General features: G+C 53.9%; 1 protein-coding gene across 1 annotated transcript in view; it reads right to left on the bottom strand.

Moving 5' to 3' along the window:
- Positions 1-17,401, bottom strand: part of LOC139262805 (nesprin-2-like) — a 121,016-nt gene that overhangs the window by 81,270 nt on the left and 22,345 nt on the right. The window contains exon 4 of the mRNA XM_070877958.1: positions 167-329. Within this exon, the coding sequence (XP_070734059.1) occupies positions 167-329 (163 nt within the window). The remainder of the gene's footprint in view (positions 1-166; positions 330-17,401) is intronic.

Raw genomic sequence — 17,401 nt, 5'->3', positions numbered from 1 at the left:
TCATTTGGAGCTTTTGATACTGAGACCGAAAGGTTTTTGTTGGCTAAGGGTATCGGGGGATATGCAGATTTGGTTGAGGTACAGATCAGCCGTGGTTTAACTGAAAGAGGGAACCGGATGGAGGGGCTGAATGGCAGCCTCCTCCTCATGTTCCCGCCCCACTCACCTGCTGCTCCGCAAGTTTCTTCTCAATTTCCTGATCGTCGCAGATGCTATAAACCACGGGCTTGGAGAGCTCGGACTCGATGTGAGAGAGCCAGGTGCGCAGGGTGCTCATCTCCCAGTCCAGGTGCTGCACCGAGCTCAGTGTGTCCTTCAACTTCTTCACCCTGAGGGGGAAGGAGAAACCAGTCAGGGATCGAGGAGAGAACATCGCGCGAGAGAGAGAGAGAGAGAGAATCGGGGGAAGGGAACTCCTGACACACCGCGGGTCTGTCGCAGAGGCTGGGGCCTCCCTGATAAAGTGCAGCATCCCCACTGACACCTGGGAGTCCCTGGCCAAAGACCACCCTAAGTGGAGGAAGTGCATCCGGGAGGGCGCTGAGCACCTCGAGTCTCATCGCCGAGAGCATGCAGAAACCAAGCGCAGGCAGCGGAAGGAGCGTGCGGCAAACCAGTCCCACCCTCCCCTTCCCTCAACCACTGTCTGTCCCACCTGTGACAGGGACTGTGGCTCCCGTACTGGACTGTTCAGCCACCTGAGAACTCATTGTAAAGAGTGGAAGCAAGTCTCCCTCGATTGCCCATGATGATGATGGGGCGGGGGCATGGGCCTCCCAGCAACCAATCAATGGATCACGTAGAATCTTACAACACAGGAGGAGACCATTCGGCCCATCGTGCCTGTGCCGGCTCTCGGAAGGAGCGATCCGATTAGTCCCACTCCCCACTGCTCTTTTCCCACAGCCCAGTAAATCTTTCCCTCAAGTATTTATCCAATTTCCTTCTGAAAGTCACGATTGAATCTGCTCCCACCGCCCTGTCAGGCAGCGCGTTCCCGATCGCCACAACTTGCTGCGTAAAAACATTCTCCCCATCTGGTTCTTTTGCCGATCACCTTAAATCTGTGTCCTACCAACCCATCCGCCACTGGGAGCAGTTCCTCATTACTTACTCCACCAAAACCACTCATTATTTTGAACACCTCGACTATCCTCTTAACCTTCTCTGCTCCAGGGAGAACAATCCCAACTTCTCCAGTCTCTCACATCTCTGGTACCATTCTGAGAAATCTCCTCAGCCACCTCTCCAAGGCCTTCACATCCTTCCTTAGGTGTGGAGAGAACACCGACGGCAGTTCGGGGCCATAAAAGGAGCGCCGAGCGTCCCAGGGAGCAGCGTGGGGGCGTGCCACTACACGGTACAGCGCGAGCTGGTGCAGGAGGGCGACAGCAGCGAAGAGTGACGTCACCAAGGTCCAGGTCGGTGATTGGAGCGTGGGGCAGGTACAGCAGGAGCGGCGAGGATCGGGGCGAAGGAGCGGCGAGAGATTGTAGAGGGACGTGATCGGGGCCCGGGAGAGGCGCGGGTTCAGGGCCCAGGAGAGGGCGAGGGCCCAGGGGGCAGCACGGGGCCCAGCCCACACTGTGCAATATGTGTAGCGCACTGGGCCCGTGCAGCAGAGCAGCTCTCCAGTTGTCCTGGTTAACCCTTGCCACTGGACCAAGACCTCGCTCTGTCAAGCCCCGTGTGGTGGCTGGTGTGCAACGGTCACCCCACGTTAAAACAATCCACCCACCGCCATCTTCCACCCTTCAGGATGGAGTTCGGGTCCTTCATTGAAACACCTGTGAACCCATCCTTTTTTTTGGCGTGGAAGCAAGTCACCCTCGCTTCGAGGGACCGCCTATGAATAAGTGTGGAGGCCAGAATTGGGACACAATACCCCAAGCCAGGCCCCGAACCTCTCCTCACTCTATGCCAACATTTCCTTCCAGGGGTGAATGGATAGTGAATGGATAGCGAACCCTGGGTGAGTTTACATTCCCCGCTGACCCCCCTCCCTATGCCAGCGATGCTGAGGCCGATTGCCGCAGTCTTATTGCTGACAGCAGCTAACTAACTGTGCGCAGGCTTGAGCCTGGGACTATCTGATCAGTTGGGCTCGGTACCATGCCTGGGGCGGAGGCACGTTTAACCGCAGTAACCCGAGACCACCTCAAAACATCATGGCTGTGACTACTGTGTCATCACAGTCACCCACAGCCCAGTTAAAGCCGCTCAGTGAGAAAGGGTTAATCGTTCAAGGTCTTCAATTGTGTCGGAGGGGCAGTACTGAGGGAGCGCCACACTAATAAGAACATAAGAACACAAGAAATAGGAGCAGGAGTAGGCTATTTGGCCCCTTGAGCCTGCTCCACCATTTAATAAGATCATGGCTGATCTGATCATGGACTCAGCTCCACTTCCCCGCCCGCTCCCCATAACCCTTTACTCCCTTATCGCTCAAAAATCTGTCTATCTCCACTTTAAATATATTCAATGACCCAGCCTCCACAGCTCTCTGGGAGCTGCACTGTCGGAGGGGCAGTACTGTGGGAGTGCTGCACTGTCGGAGGGGCGGTACTGAGGGAGCGCTGCACTGTCGGAGGGGCGGTACTGAGGGAGCGCTGCACTGTCGGAGGGGCAGTACTGAGGGAGTGCAGCACTGTCGGAGGGGCAGTACTGAGGGAGCGCTGCACTGTCGGAGGGGCAGTACTGAGGGAGTGCAGCACTGTCGGAGGGGCGGTACTGAGGGAGCGCTGCAGTGTCGGAGGGGCAGTACTGTGGGAGCGCTGCACTGTCGGAGGGGCAGTACTGAGGGAGCGCCGCACTGTCGGAGGGGCAGTACTGAGGGAGTGCAGCACTGTCGGAGGGGCAGTACTGAGGGAGCGCTGCACTGTCGGAGGGGCAGTACTGAGGGAGTGCAGCACTGTCGGAGGGGCAGTACTGAGGGAGCGCTGCAGTGTCGGAGGGGCAGTACTGTGGGAGCGCTGCACTGTCGGAGGGGCAGTACTGAGGGAGCGCTGCAGTGTCGGAGGGGCAGTACTGAGGGAGCGCTGCACTGTCGGAGGGGCAGTACTGAGGGAGCGCTGCAGTGTCGGAGGGGCAGTATTGAGGGAGCGCTGCAGTGTCGGAGGGGCAGTACTGAGGGAACACCACACTGTCGGAGGGGCGGTACTGAGGGAGTGCAGCACTGTCGGAGGGGCAGTACTGAGGGAGTGCTGCACTGTCGGAGGGGCAGTACTGAGGGAGCGCTGCAGTGTCGGAGGGGCAGTATTGAGGGAGCGCTGCAGTGTCGGAGGGGCAGTACTGAGGGAACACCACACTGTCGGAGGGGCGGTACTGAGGGAGTGCAGCACTGTCGGAGGGGCAGTACTGAGGGAGCGCTGCACTGTCGGAGGGGCAGTACTGAGGGAACACCACACTGTCGGAGGGGCGGTACTGAGGGAGTGCAGCACTGTCGGAGGGGCAGTACTGAGGGAGCGCCGCACTGTCGGAGGGGCAGTACTGAGGGAGTGCAGCACTGTCGGAGGGGAGTGCCGCAGTGTCGAGGGCGCTGTCTTTTGGTGAGATGTTAAACCGAGGCCCCGTCTGGCCTCAGGTGGATTTAAAAGATCCCACTGCCACTATTCGAAGAAGCGCAGGGGCGATCTCTGGTTTCCTGGCCAATATTTTTCCCTCCCAGTGCATCACTGGTCTCCCCCATGCACAGTGTCGAACCTATTCTCCCACATCCACTTATCTAAAGCCTGCAATCTATCAACCCCCTCCCCCCACAGCCCTGTGAACACACAGACACAAACAATCAGTGTCAGCGAATCATTCCTTTCAGCAATACCAAGCCTAGCGGAAAACCCAGGTCCATCCGCAAATCCACTTCCTGTTTGGACCATGAACCAGTCTGACTAGCATTAACCAAGATAATAATACAGCACAGACCGTAGCTCAGCCCAGTGCTCGCAGAGACACTCCAAGGCCCCTCCCCCATCCACACGACCCCTGCATTCAGGATTGTTTCGACTGGTATCTCCCTTCAAGCAATGCCCTTTCCAATCGATGCTTTCATCAGCGCTCAGGGAGACTGTGCCTGGGAGGAGCAGGGACAATTGCCAATCAAATCAAGACCCGTTTGACCGCATCCTTTACTGAGGCAGAGGGTGTCCCGATGTCTGTGTGTATGTAAACATGCACACGTATATGTAGATATATATACGCACACACACACACGCAGACATGGACACACTACATCTGAAGTGCGATGAAATCTCTGTCAAATGAACTGATCGAGCACTGCGAAGGTGAAGCGATGTTGGTATAAAAACACACAGCTTACCGTCAAACATGGGATCCAGCTTCACGGGATCACTCCAGGCGCTGGATTCAAACAGAACTAGCATCCAGGCAATACCTGGCTGATGAATGAGCACTGTGCTGCATTACCCAAGGTGTGTGAGAGAAAGAGAGAGAGAGAGAGAGAGAGAGACAGGCCTCCCCAGCAAAGCAGGCTCTACCCTATAATCTATGCACACACATGTAACACTGCACAAGGCAAATGATTCTCCCCCAACCCCCACCCTCTCCTCCTCCCAGTCCAGACTGCACCACACCCCCTCCCCACTCAGGTTTCACTGGAATGGAGCAGCTCAGACCAATTTCAAAGGGTACCAGATCTCGACGGTCACGGTAACTGCGAGGGGAGTCTGGGAGTCACCTACAATAGTCTGACGAGAGGGCCGTCAGAGATGACTGGGACAATGAATGTCCCGGCTTAAACACAGCTCCACAGCAAACAGCTGATGCCAGTGACTGTCAGTCACACGGTCCCGCACAATGTAACACAATTCAGCTCCATCAATTAACGACACAGATCCCCAGAGAACAGTTGCACACGCGCAGTCTCCGTCTGAACAGAGAATCAGAGAGTCCTACAGCACAGACGGAGGCCATGTGGCCCATCGTGCCTGTGCCTGCTCTTTGAAAGAGCTGTCTGTCGAGTGAGACGTTAAACCGAGGCCCCGTCTGCTCTCTCAGATGGACGGTAAAGATCCCATGGCACTAATTCGAAGAAGAGCAGGGGAGTTATCCCCGGTGTCCTGCCCAATATTTATCCCTCAATCAACATCACTAAAAACAGATGATCTGGTCATTATCACATTGCTGTTTGTGGGAGCTTGCTGTGCACAAATTGGCTGCCGCGTTTCCTACATTACAACAGTGACTACAATTCAAAAGTACTTTATTGGCAGTAAAGCGCTTTGAGACGTCCGGTGGTCATGAAAGGCGCTATATAAATCCAAGTCTTTCTTTCTATCGAAGTAGTCCAACTCCCCCTGCTCTTTTCCCCATAGCCCTGTAAATAAATTTCCCTTCAAGTATTTATCCAAATCTCACTTTTGAAAGTTTCTATTGAACTGCTCCCATCGCCCTTTCCAGCAGCGTGTTCCTGATCACAACAACTCGCTGCGTAAAAACATCCTCCTCATCTCCCCCTCTGGTTCTTTTACCAATCACCTTAAATCTATGTCCTCACTTTACCGACCCTCCTGCCACTGGAACAGTTTCTACTTAATTACACCATCAAAACACTTCATCATTTTGAACACCTCGATCAAATCTCCTCTCAACCATCTCTGCCCCAAGGAGAACAACCCCAGCCTCTCCAGTCTGTCCCCGTCACTGAAGTCCCTCATCCCTGGAACCAATCAAATGATGAAGAAAGGGTAATTAGAATACGTGAGTAAAGTAGCGAGAGACATAAAAACAAGCTTCTACAGGTATGCAAGAAGGAAAAGATTAGCGAAAGTAAATATGGGTCCCTTCCTGGCTGAAACAGGAGAAATTATATTGGGAAATAAGGAAATAGCGGAGAAATTAAACAAATACCTGGGGCCTCGAACCTTGGTATCGCCCATTTTGAGGTGTTAATCCCGGTTGGTCAGTGACTGTGGCACCTTGTGAAATTTAACTGTCTCCCACGAAATGAGGCTTCAGTGTCCCGGGAGGGAAATGGATCGGTGAACCAGCCTCTGCACAATTCTCTGGACGGTGAAGGGGAAGCGTAGCGCTAACTTCCCAGAGCGAACGTGGATGAGGCGATGCTCGGTAGACATTCCGGCGCCAGCCTCCTCTTAAAGGGGACGTTACCGTGACTCTGCGGGGGCGGAGTTTCTCCATCGCGGTCCGCTCAGAGCGGCAACATGGCGGAGGGAGGAGCTCGCCAGCGGGCCCAGCGCGGCCCTGGAGGCTCCGATGGCGGGGCGGATGTCCCTGCAGCCTGAGCACGTCAGGAGGCCACCGCCCAGTGTCTTCAGGCGTTTGTGGAGGGAGGGGGCACAGCGCGAGTCTGCGCAATACACGGTGCCCAGAACCGTGACACTATCGCTCAGGTGGTTAGGGCGAGTACCCTGTCTATTAACCTAACAGTGCCATAGAAACATAGAAAATAGGTGCAGGAGCAGGCCATTCGGCCCTTCGAGCCTGCACCACCATTCAATATGATCATGGCTGATTATGCAACTTCAGTACTCCATTCCTGCTTTCTCTCCATAATGTAAAGCTCACTGTCTCACACACTATGTGCCTGCTCCTTCACTGTGTGTACCAGTTCACGGGCTCTGTTGCTGAAGTTCCGCCTCTGTTCAGCAGCCATACCCTTGTAAAAACATTAGCCTGACCCTTAAATCTTAGCCTGGTAGCCCCCCGAATCCCACCCACTCTGCGCAGCTACCGAGAGTCAAATGGACGTCCGCACACTTGCATTCGCAGCTATTCAACTCCGCGAGGCCCAGGCGATGGGCGGCACACACCTTCGCCTGTTTGTTATTGCAGGCGAAACTCGCTCGCAAACGGCGCCCACAGCTGCGGGGACCGGAGGAGGGGAGTCTAGCTCCACACCCTCACGGAGGTGGGAGAGCGAGTCGCGGCCCTCATGGCCACCACACAAGTGGGTAGGCTAGTGGTCGGGGAAGCCGGGCCCCCCTGGGGTCAGTGACGGTATATGTGCACCCCCTTTCTCTCCCATTTCCCCCTGAAACCGCATGCCTCGGCCATTTTTACATATAAAGCGCCCCATGTCACCTCCTCCTCCTCCCCTTCCTGCCCCCTCCCCTGATGCTACCCACACCCCTGCCGCTTTGTGCTTGCAGGTCACGAGCCAGAAGCGCCGCAGCCTGTCCGTGAGCCGTCCAGCTCCGACGGCGGGGGCACACGAGGAGGAGGAAGTGGGCGACGGTTCTGCGCCAGTCCGGCAGGATCCATCTGCTGCGGGCAGTAGGGACACCACGTCGGGGGACGAGCCGATCTTCCCAGCGTTTCCCCGAGCCCGAGGCTCCTGGACCCGGAGGCCTGCAGGCAACGGCCAGCGCGAAGCAACACTCGAGGGTCAGCTCCCCGGAGGGAGAGTCGGCGCCCGGGTCCTGCTGAGCCGGACTCCGACGAGGACCTGGATTCGGAGGCGATGGCAGGGAGAGTGTCTCAGGCGACGCACCGCGAGCTTGTGGGTGCATTGGCAAGGGTCCCGCAGAGCATGGATGCACTTGCTGTGAGGTTGGGGGAGGCCGCCTCAAACATTGCCCGTGCCTCTGGGCATCCCATCAAGCCCAGCCTTGGCAACTACCGAAGGGTGTTGGGAGTCGCCGAGCGACGCTGGTGGCCCTGAGGTGAGGGTGCCGGCCATGGCTGACATGGCAGCAGCTATCACAGCATAGGCCGAAGCAACACAAGTTCTTCGTGATGTGACGCAGTCACTAGTTGGTGGCATCAACTCACAATCTGGCCCCTCCCCACGCAGGCACAGTCTGGCCCCCCCCCCCCTACGCAGGCACAGTCTGGCCCCCCCCACGCAGGCACAGTCTGGCCCCCCTCCCCACGCAGGCACAGTCTGGGCCCCCCCCCCCCACGCAGGCACAGTCTGGCCCCCCTCCCCACGCAGGCACAGTCTGGGCCCCCCCCCCCCACGCAGGCACAGTCTGGCCCCCCCCCCACGCAGGCACAGTCTGGCCCCTCCCCACGCAGGCACAGTCTGGGCCCCCCCCCCCCCACGCAGGCACAGTCTGGGCCCCCCCCCCCCACGCAGGCACAGTCTGGCCCCCCCACCACGCAGGCACAGTCTGGCCACCCCCCCACGCAGGCACAGTCTGGGCCCCCCCCCCCCACGCAGGCACAGTCTGGCCCCCCCCCCACGCAGGCACAGTCTGGCCACCCCCCCACGCAGGCACAGTCTGGGCCCCCCCCCCCCCCACGCAGGCACAGTCTGGGACCCCCCCCCCACGCAGGCACAGTATGCCCCCCCCCCCCACGCAGGCACAGTCTGGGCCCCCCCCCCCCATGCAGGCACAGTCTGGGCCCCCCCACCACGCAGGCACAGTCTGGCCACCCCCCCACGCAGGCACAGTCTGGGCCCCCCCCCCCCAAGCAGGCACAGTATGCCCCCCCCCCACGCAGGCACAGTCTGGCCCCCCCCCCCCCACGCAGGCACAGTCTGGCCCCCCCCCCCACGCAGGCACAGTCTGGCCCCCCCCCCCCCACGCAGGCACAGTCTGGCCCCCCCCCCCCCATGCAGGCACAGTCTGGCCCCCCCCCCCCCACGCAGGCACAGTCTGGCCCCCCCCCCCACGCAGGCACAGTATGCCCCCCCCCCACGCAGGCACAGTATGCCCCCCCCCCCCACGCAGGCACAGTATGCCCCCCCCCCCCACGCAGGCACAGTCTGGCCCCCCCCCACGCAGGCACAGTCTGGCCCCCCCCCCCACGCCGGCACAGTCTGGCCCCCCCCCACGCAGGCACAGTCTGGCCCCCCCCCCCACGCCGGCACAGTCTGGGCCCCCCCACGCAGGCACAGTCTGGGCCCCCCCCCCCCCACGCAGGCACAGTCTGGGCCCCCCCCCCCCACGCAGGCACAGTCTGGGCCCCCCCCCCCCCCCCCACGCAGGCACAGTCTGGCCCTCTCTGGATGGCGGCAGTCCAATGGGGAACTCATGGTGCCGAAGCAGGCCAGCAACCTGTGTTCCAGCCGGTTGCTCCAGAGGCTGCCCCGGCGGAGTGGCAGTGTGGCGATGGAAATGGAAGGTGCTGTCCTCTCTCACGATCCCAGCATTCCGGCTCCCACCACTGCCACTCCGCCTTTGCACCCTGCCCATCCCAGACTGCTGCTGCCCATGCTGAGGTGGTGCAGCCGGGCCGTCCAGGCCCAGAGCTGGTCCAGGCCATCCTGCGAGTCCATCTGCAGTCTCTGCCTCACGCACCCAGCAGCCTTCAAGCAGCCTTGCTGCAGGCAGTGCGGACACATTAAGGAGGAGCACGGGGCATGGGAGGTAGGAAAAGGGAAGGGATGGGAAATATGTGAGTGAGTCACAACAATGACTTTGCCCATCACGAGGAAAAACATCCTCTCAGCATCTACCCCGTCAAGCTCCCTCAGAATCTTATATGTTTCAATAAGATCACCTCTCCTCCTTCTAAACTCCAACGAGTAAAGGCCCAACCTGTTCACCAGCCCGGAAACTTTGGTTGACTTTTACCGACGGCGCTAATACTTATCGCCTCACAGTCTAACAACAGCCAGATCATGACGTCTATACGCGTGCAACGCCCCCGTTCATCCCAGGAATCAACCGAGTGAACCTTCTCTGAACAGCCTCCAATGCAAGTATATCCTTCCTTAAATACGGAGACCAAAACTGTACGCAGTACTCCAGGTGTGGCCTCACCAGTTGTAGCAGGACTCTGTTTTTATACTCTATCCCCCTTGCAATAAAGGCCAACATTCCAATGGCCTTCCTGATCACTTGCTGTACCTGCATACTAACTTTTTGTGTTTCATGCACAAGGACCCCCAGGTCCCTCTGTACTGCAGCACTTTGCAATTTTTCTCCATTTAAATTATAATTCTATTCTTCCTACCAAAGTGGATAACCTCACATTTTCCCACATTATACACCATCTGCCAAATGTTTGCCCACTCACTTAGTCTGTCTATGTCCCTTTGCAGACTGTTTGTGTCCTCCTCACACATTACTTTCCCACCCATTATTGTATCATCAGCAAACTTGGCTACAGTACACTCAATCCCTTCATCCAAGTCATGAATATAGATTGTAAACACTGATCCCTGTGGCACCCCACTAGTTACAGTTTGCCAACCTGAAAATGACCCATTTATCCCGACTCTCTATTTTCTGTTAGATAGCCAATCCTCTATCCATGCTAATATATCACCCCCAACATCATGAGCTCATTTCCTGTGTAGTAACCTTTTTCATGTGGCATCTTATCAAATGCCTTTTGGAAATCCAAATACACTACATCTACTGGTTCCCCTTTATCCACCCTGCTCATTACATCCTCAAAGAACTCAATAAATTTGTCAAACACGATTTCTCTTTCATAAAACCGTGTTGACTCTGCTTGATTGAGTCATGCGTTTCTAAAAGTCCTGCTGCTACTTCCTTAATAATGGACTCCAGCATTTTACCAATGACAGATGTGAGGTTAACTGGTCTATAGTTTCTTGCTTTCTGTCTACCTCCTTTCTTGAATGGGGATGTTACATTTGCGGTTTTCCAGTCCACTGGGACCTTTCCAGAATCTAGGGAATTTTGGTAGATTACAACCACTGATTCCACGATCTCTGCAGCCACTTCTTTTAAGACCCGAGGATGCAGGCCATCAGGTCCAGGGGACTTGTCCGCCTTTAGTCCCATTAGTTTGCCGTATTTTTTTCTCTAGTGATAGTGATTTTTAATTTCCTCCCTCCCTTTTGCCCCCTGATTTTTTTTATATTATTGGGATATTTTTAGTGTCATCTACCGTGAAGACAGATTTGTTCAAGTCTCTGGCATTTCCTTGTTTCCCATTATTAATTCCTAGCACAGTAAGTGTGTATAACAGGACTGAGAGTCCCAGCACTGTGTGTATAACAGGATAAATGGTTATTCTCTGGTAACTAGCGGGGTGCTGCAGGGATCAGTGCTGGGACCCCAACTATTTACAATCTATATTAACGACTTGGAAGAAGGGACTGAGTGTAATGTAGCCAAGTTTGCTGATGGGAGGAAAAGCAATGTGTGAGGAGGACACAAACAATCTGCAAAAGGACATAGACAGGCTAAGAGAGTGGACAAACATTTGGCAGATGGAGTATAATGTTGGAAAGTGTGAGGTCATGCACTGTGGCAGAAAAAAATCAAAGAGCAAGTTATTATTTAAATGGGGAAAGATTACAAAGTGCTACAGTACAGTGGGACCTGGGGGTACTGGTGCATGAAACACAAAAGGATAGTATGCAGGTACAGCAGGAAGGCAAATGGAATCTTGGCCTTTATTGCAAAGGGGATGGAGTATAAAAGCAGGGAAGTCTTGCTACAGCTATACAGGGTATTGGTAAGGCCAGACCTGGAATACTGCGTGCAGTTTTGGTTTCCATATTTACGAAAGGATATACTTGCTTTGGAGGCAGTTCAGAGAAGGTTCACTAGTTGATTCCAGGGATGAGGGGGTTGAGTAGGTTGGGCTTCTACTCATTGGAATTCAGAAGAATGAGAGATAATCTTATCGAACCGTGTAAGATTATGAGGGGGCTTGACAAGGTGGATGCAGAGAGGATGTTTCCACTGATGATGGAGACTAGAACTAGAGGGCATGATCTTAGAATAAGGGGCCGCCCATTTAAAACTGAGATGAGGAGGAATTTCTTCTCTGAGGGTTATAAATCTGTGGAATTCACTGCCTCAGAAAGCTGTGGAAACTGGGACATTGAATAAATTTAAGACAGAAATAGACAGTTTCTTAAACCATAAGGGTAAAAGTTGTTATGGGGAGTGGGGCGGGGAAGTGGAGCTGTTTCCATGATCAGATCAGCCATGATCGTATTAAATAGCGGAGCAGGCTCGAGGGCCGTATGGCCTACTCCTGCTCCTATTTCTTATGATATTAAGTCCCAGCACTGACCTGTGTGTATAACAGGACTGAGTGTCCCAGCACTGTGTGTATAACAGGACTGAGTGTCTCAACACTGACTGTGTGTATAACAGGACTAAGTGTCCCAGCACTGAGTGTATAACAGGACTGAGTGTCTCAAATCTGACTGTGTGTATAACAGGACTGAGTGTCCCAGCACTGTGTGTATAACAGGACTGAGTGTCCCTGCACTGTGTGTTTAACAGGACTGAGTGTCCCAGCGCTGACTGTGTGTATAACGGAACTGAGCATCCCAGCACTGTGTGTGTATAATAGGACTGAGCGTCCCAGCACTGTGTGTATAACAGGACTGAGTGTCTCAAATCTGACTGTGTGTATAACAGGACTGAGTGTCCCAGCACTGTGTGTATAACAGGACTGAGTGTCCCTGCACTGTGTGTTTAACAGGACTGAGTGTCCCAGCGCTGACTGTGTGTATAACAGGACTGAGCATCCCAGCACTGTGTGTGTATAATAGGACTGAGCGTCCCAGCACTGTGTGTATAACAGGACAGAGTGTCCCAACAATAACTGGGTGTATAACAGGACAGAGTGTCCCAACAATAACTGGGTGTATAACAGGACTGAGTGTCCCAACACGGTGTGTATAACAGGACTGAGTGTCCCAGCACTGACTGTGTGTATAACAGGACTGAGTGTCCCAGCACTGTGTGTAACAGGACTGAGTGTCCCAGCACTGTGTGTATAACAGGACTGAGTGTCCCAGCACTGAATGTGTGTATAACAGGACTGAGTGTCCCAGCACTGACTGTGCGTATAACAGGACCGACAGTCCCAGCACTGACTGTGTGTATAACAGGACTGAGTGTCCCAGCACTGTGTGTATAACAGGACTGAGTGTCCCAGCACTGTGTGTATAACAGGACTGAGTGTCCCAGCACTGTGTGTATAACAGGACTGAGTGTCCCAGCACTGACTGTGTGTATAACAGGACTGAGTGCCCCAGCACTGTGTGTATAACAGGACTGAGTGTCCCAGCACTGACTGTGCGTATAACAGGACTGAGTGTCCCAGCACTGTGTGTATAACAGGACTGAGTGTCCCAGCACTGTGTATAACAGGACTGAGTGTCCCAGCACTGACTGTGCGTATAACAGGACTGAGTGTCCCAGCACTGTGTGTGTAAGAGGACTGAGTGTCCCAGCACTGTGTGTGTAACAGGACTGAGTGTCCCAGCACTGACTGTGTGTATAACAGGACTGAGTGTCCCAGCACTGACTGTGTGTATAACAGGACTGAGTGTCCCAGCACTGTGTGTATAACAGGACTGAGTGTCGCAGCACTGACTGTGTGTATAACAGGACTGAGTGCCCCAGCACTGACTGTGTGTATAACAGGACTGAGTGTCCCAGCACTGTGTGTATAACAGGACTGAATGTCCCAGCACTGACTGTGTGTATAACAGGACTGGGTGTCACAGCACTGTGTGTATAACAGGACTGAGTGCCCCAGCACTGACTGTGTGTATAACAGGACTGAATGTCCCAGCACTGACTGTGTGTATAACAGGACTGAGTGTCCCAGCACTGTGTGTATAACAGGACTGAGTGTCCCAGCACTGTGTGTATAACAGGACTGAGTGTCCCAGCACTGTGTGTATAACAGGACTGAGTGTCCCGGCACTGTGTGTATAACAGGACTGAGTGTCCCGGCACTGTGTGTATAACAGGACTGAGTGTCCCGGCACTGTGTGTATAACAGGACTGAGTGTCCCGGCACTGTGTGTATAACAGGACTGAGTGTCCCGGCACTGTGTGTATAACAGGACTGAGTGTCCCGGCACTGTGTGTATAACAGGACTGAGTGTCCCGGCACTGTGTGTATAACAGGACTGAGTGTCCCGGCACTGTGTGTATAACAGGACTGAGTGTCCCGGCACTGTGTGTATAACAGGACTGAGTGTCCCGGCACTGTGTGTATAACAGGACTGAGTGTCCCAGCACTGTGTGCATAACAGGACTGAGTGTCCCGGCACTGTGTGTATAACAGGACTGAGTGTCTCAACACTGACTGTGTGTATAACAGGACTAAGTGTCCCAGCACTGTGTGTATAACAGGACTGAGCGTCCCAGCACTGTGTGTATAACAGGACTGAGTGTCTCAAATCTGACTGTGTGTATAACAGGACTGAGTGTCCCAGCACTGTGTGTATAACAGGACTGAGTGTCCCTGCACTGTGTGTTTAACAGGACTGAGTGTCCCTGCGCTGACTGTGTGTATAACAGGACTGAGCATCCCAGCACTGTGTGTGTATAATAGGACTGAGCGTCCCAGCACTGTGTGTATAACAGGACTGAGTGTCCCAAAACTGACTGTGTGTATAACAGGACAGAGTGTCCCAAAAATAACTGGGTGTATAACAGGACAGAGTGTCCCAACAATAACTGGGTGTATAACAGGACTGAGTGTCCCAACACGGTGTGTATAACAGGACTGAGTGTCCCAGCACTGACTGTGTGTATAACAGGACTGAGTGTCCCAGCACTGTGTGTAACAGGACTGAGTGTCCCGGCACTGACTGTGTGTATAACAGGACTGAGTGTCCCAGCACTGTGTGTATAACAGGACTGAGTGTCCCAGCACTGACTGTGTGTATAACAGGACTGAGTGTCCCAGCACTGACTGTGCGTATAACAGGACCGACAGTCCCAGCACTGACTGTGTGTATAACAGGACTGAGTGTCCCAGCACTGTGTGTATAACAGGACTGAGTGTCCCAGCACTGTGTGTATAACAGGACTGAGTGTCCCGGCACTGACTGTGTGTATAACAGGACTGAGTGTCCCAGCACTGTGTATAACAGGACTGAGTGTCCCAGCACTGTGTGTATAACAGGACTGAGTGTCCCAGCACTGTGTATAACAGGACTGAGTGTCCCAGCACTGACTGTGCGTATAACAGGACTGAGTGTCCCAGCACTGTGTGTGTAAGAGGACTGAGTGTCCCAGCACTGTGTGTGTAACAGGACTGAGTGTCCCAGCACTGTGTGTATAACAGGACTGAGTGTCCCAGCACTGACTGTGTGTATAACAGGACTGGGTGTCCCAGCACTGTGTGTATAACAGGACTGAGTGTCGCAGCACTGACTGTGTGTATAACAGGACTGAGTGTCCCAGCACTGACTGTGTGTATAACAGGACTGAGTGTCCCAGCACTGTCTGTATAACAGGACTGAGTGTCCCAGCACTGTGCGTATAACAGGACTGAGTGTCCCAGCACTGTGTGTATAACAGGACTGAGTGTCCCAGCACTGACTGTGTGTATAACAGGACTGAGTGTCCCAGCTCTGTGTGTAACAGGACTGAGTGACCCGGCACTGACTGTGTGTATAACAGGACTGAGTGTCCCAGCACTGTGTGTATAACAGGACTGAGTGTCCCAGCACTGACTGTGTGTATAACAGGACTGAGTGTCCCAGCACTGACTGTGCGTATAACAGGACCGACAGTCCCAGCACTGACTGTGTGTATAACAGGACTGAGTGTCCCAGCACTGTGTGTATAACAGGACTGAGTGTCCCAGCACTGTGTGTATAACAGGACTGAGTGTCCCAGCACTGTGTGTATAACAGGACTGAGTGTCCCAGCACTGACTGTGTGTATAACAGGACTGAGTGTCCCAGCACTGACTGTGTGTATAACAGGACAGAGTGTCCCAACAATAACTGGGTGTATAACAGGACTGAGTGTCCCAACACGGTGTGTATAACAGGACTGAGTGTCCCAGCACTGTGTGTATAACAGGACTGAGTGTCCCAGCACTGTGTGTATAACAGGACTGAGTGTCCCAGCACTGTGTGTATAACAGGACTGAATGTCCCAGCACTGACTGTGTGTATAACAGGACTGGGTGTCACAGCACTGTGTGTATAACAGGACTGAATGTCCCAGCACTGACTGTGTGTATAACAGGACTGAATGTCCCAGCACTGACTGTGTGTATAACAGGACTGAATGTCCCAGCACTGACTGTGTGTATAACAGGACTGGGTGTCACAGCACTGTGTGTATAACAGGACTGAGTGTCCCAGCACTGACTGTGTGTATAACAGGACTGAATGTCCCAGCACTGACTGTGTGTATAACAGGACTGAGTGCCCCAGCACTGTGTGTATAACAGGACTGAGTGTCCCAGCACTGTGTGTATAACAGGACTGAGTGTCCCGGCACTGTGTGTATAACAGGACTGAGTGTCCCGGCACTGTGTGTATAACAGGACTGAGTGTCCCGGCACTGTGTGTATAACAGGACTGAGTGTCCCGGCACTGTGTGTATAACAGGACTGAGTGTCCCGGCACTGTGTGTATAACAGGACTGAGTGTCCCGGCACTGTGTGTATAACAGGACTGAGTGTCCCGGCACTGTGTGTATAACAGGACTGAGTGTCCCGGCACTGTGTGTAAACAGGACTGAGTGTCCCGGCACTGTGTGCATAACAGGACTGAGTGTCTCAACACTGACTGTGTGTATAACAGGACTAAGTGTCCCAGCACTGTGTGTATAACAGGACTGAGCGTCCCAGCACTGTGTGTATAACAGGACTGAGTGTCTCAAATCTGACTGTGTGTATAACAGGACTGAGTGTCCCAGCACTGTGTGTATAACAGGACTGAGTGTCCCTGCACTGTGTGTTTAACAGGACTGAGTGTCCCTGCGCTGACTGTGTGTATAACAGGACTGAATGTCCCAGCACTGACTGTGTGTATAACAGGACAGAGTGTCCCAAAACTGACTGTGTGTATAACAGGACAGAGTGTCCCAACAATAACTGGGTGTATAACAGGACAGAGTGTCCCAACAATAACTGGGTGTATAACAGGACTGAGTGTCCCAACACGGTGTGTATAACAGGACTGAGTGTCCCAGCACTGACTGTGTGTATAACAGGACTGAGTGTCCCAGCACTGTGTGTAACAGGACTGAGTGTCCCGGCACTGACTGTGTGTATAACAGGACTGAGTGTCCCAGCACTGTGTGTATAACAGGACTGAGTGTCCCAGCACTGACTGTGTGTATAACAGGACTGAGTATCCCAGCACTGACTGTGCGTATAACAGGACCGACAGTCCCAGCACTGACTGTGTGTATAACAGGACTGAGTGTCCCAGCACTGTGTGTATAACAGGACTGAGTGTCCCAGCACTGTGTATAACAGGACTGAGTGTCCCAGCACTGTGTGTATAACAGGACTGAGTGTCCCAGCACTGTGTATAACAGGACTGAGTGTCCCAGCACTGACTGTGCGTATAACAGGACTGAGTGTCCCAGCACTGTGTGTATAACAGGACTGAGTGTCCCGGCACTGTGTGCATAACAGGACTGAGTGTCCCGGCACTGTGTGTATAACAGGACTGAGTGTCCCGGCACTGTGTGTATAACAGGACTGAGTGTCCCGGCACTGTGTGTATAACAGGACTGAGTGTCCCGGCACTGTGTGTATAACA

This window comes from Pristiophorus japonicus, chromosome 4 (genome assembly GCF_044704955.1).
Source record: "Pristiophorus japonicus isolate sPriJap1 chromosome 4, sPriJap1.hap1, whole genome shotgun sequence".
NCBI lineage: Eukaryota > Metazoa > Chordata > Chondrichthyes > Pristiophoridae > Pristiophorus > Pristiophorus japonicus.
The sequence above is the reverse complement of the archived record's forward strand: the minus strand, read 5'-3'. Positions and strand labels throughout refer to the sequence as shown.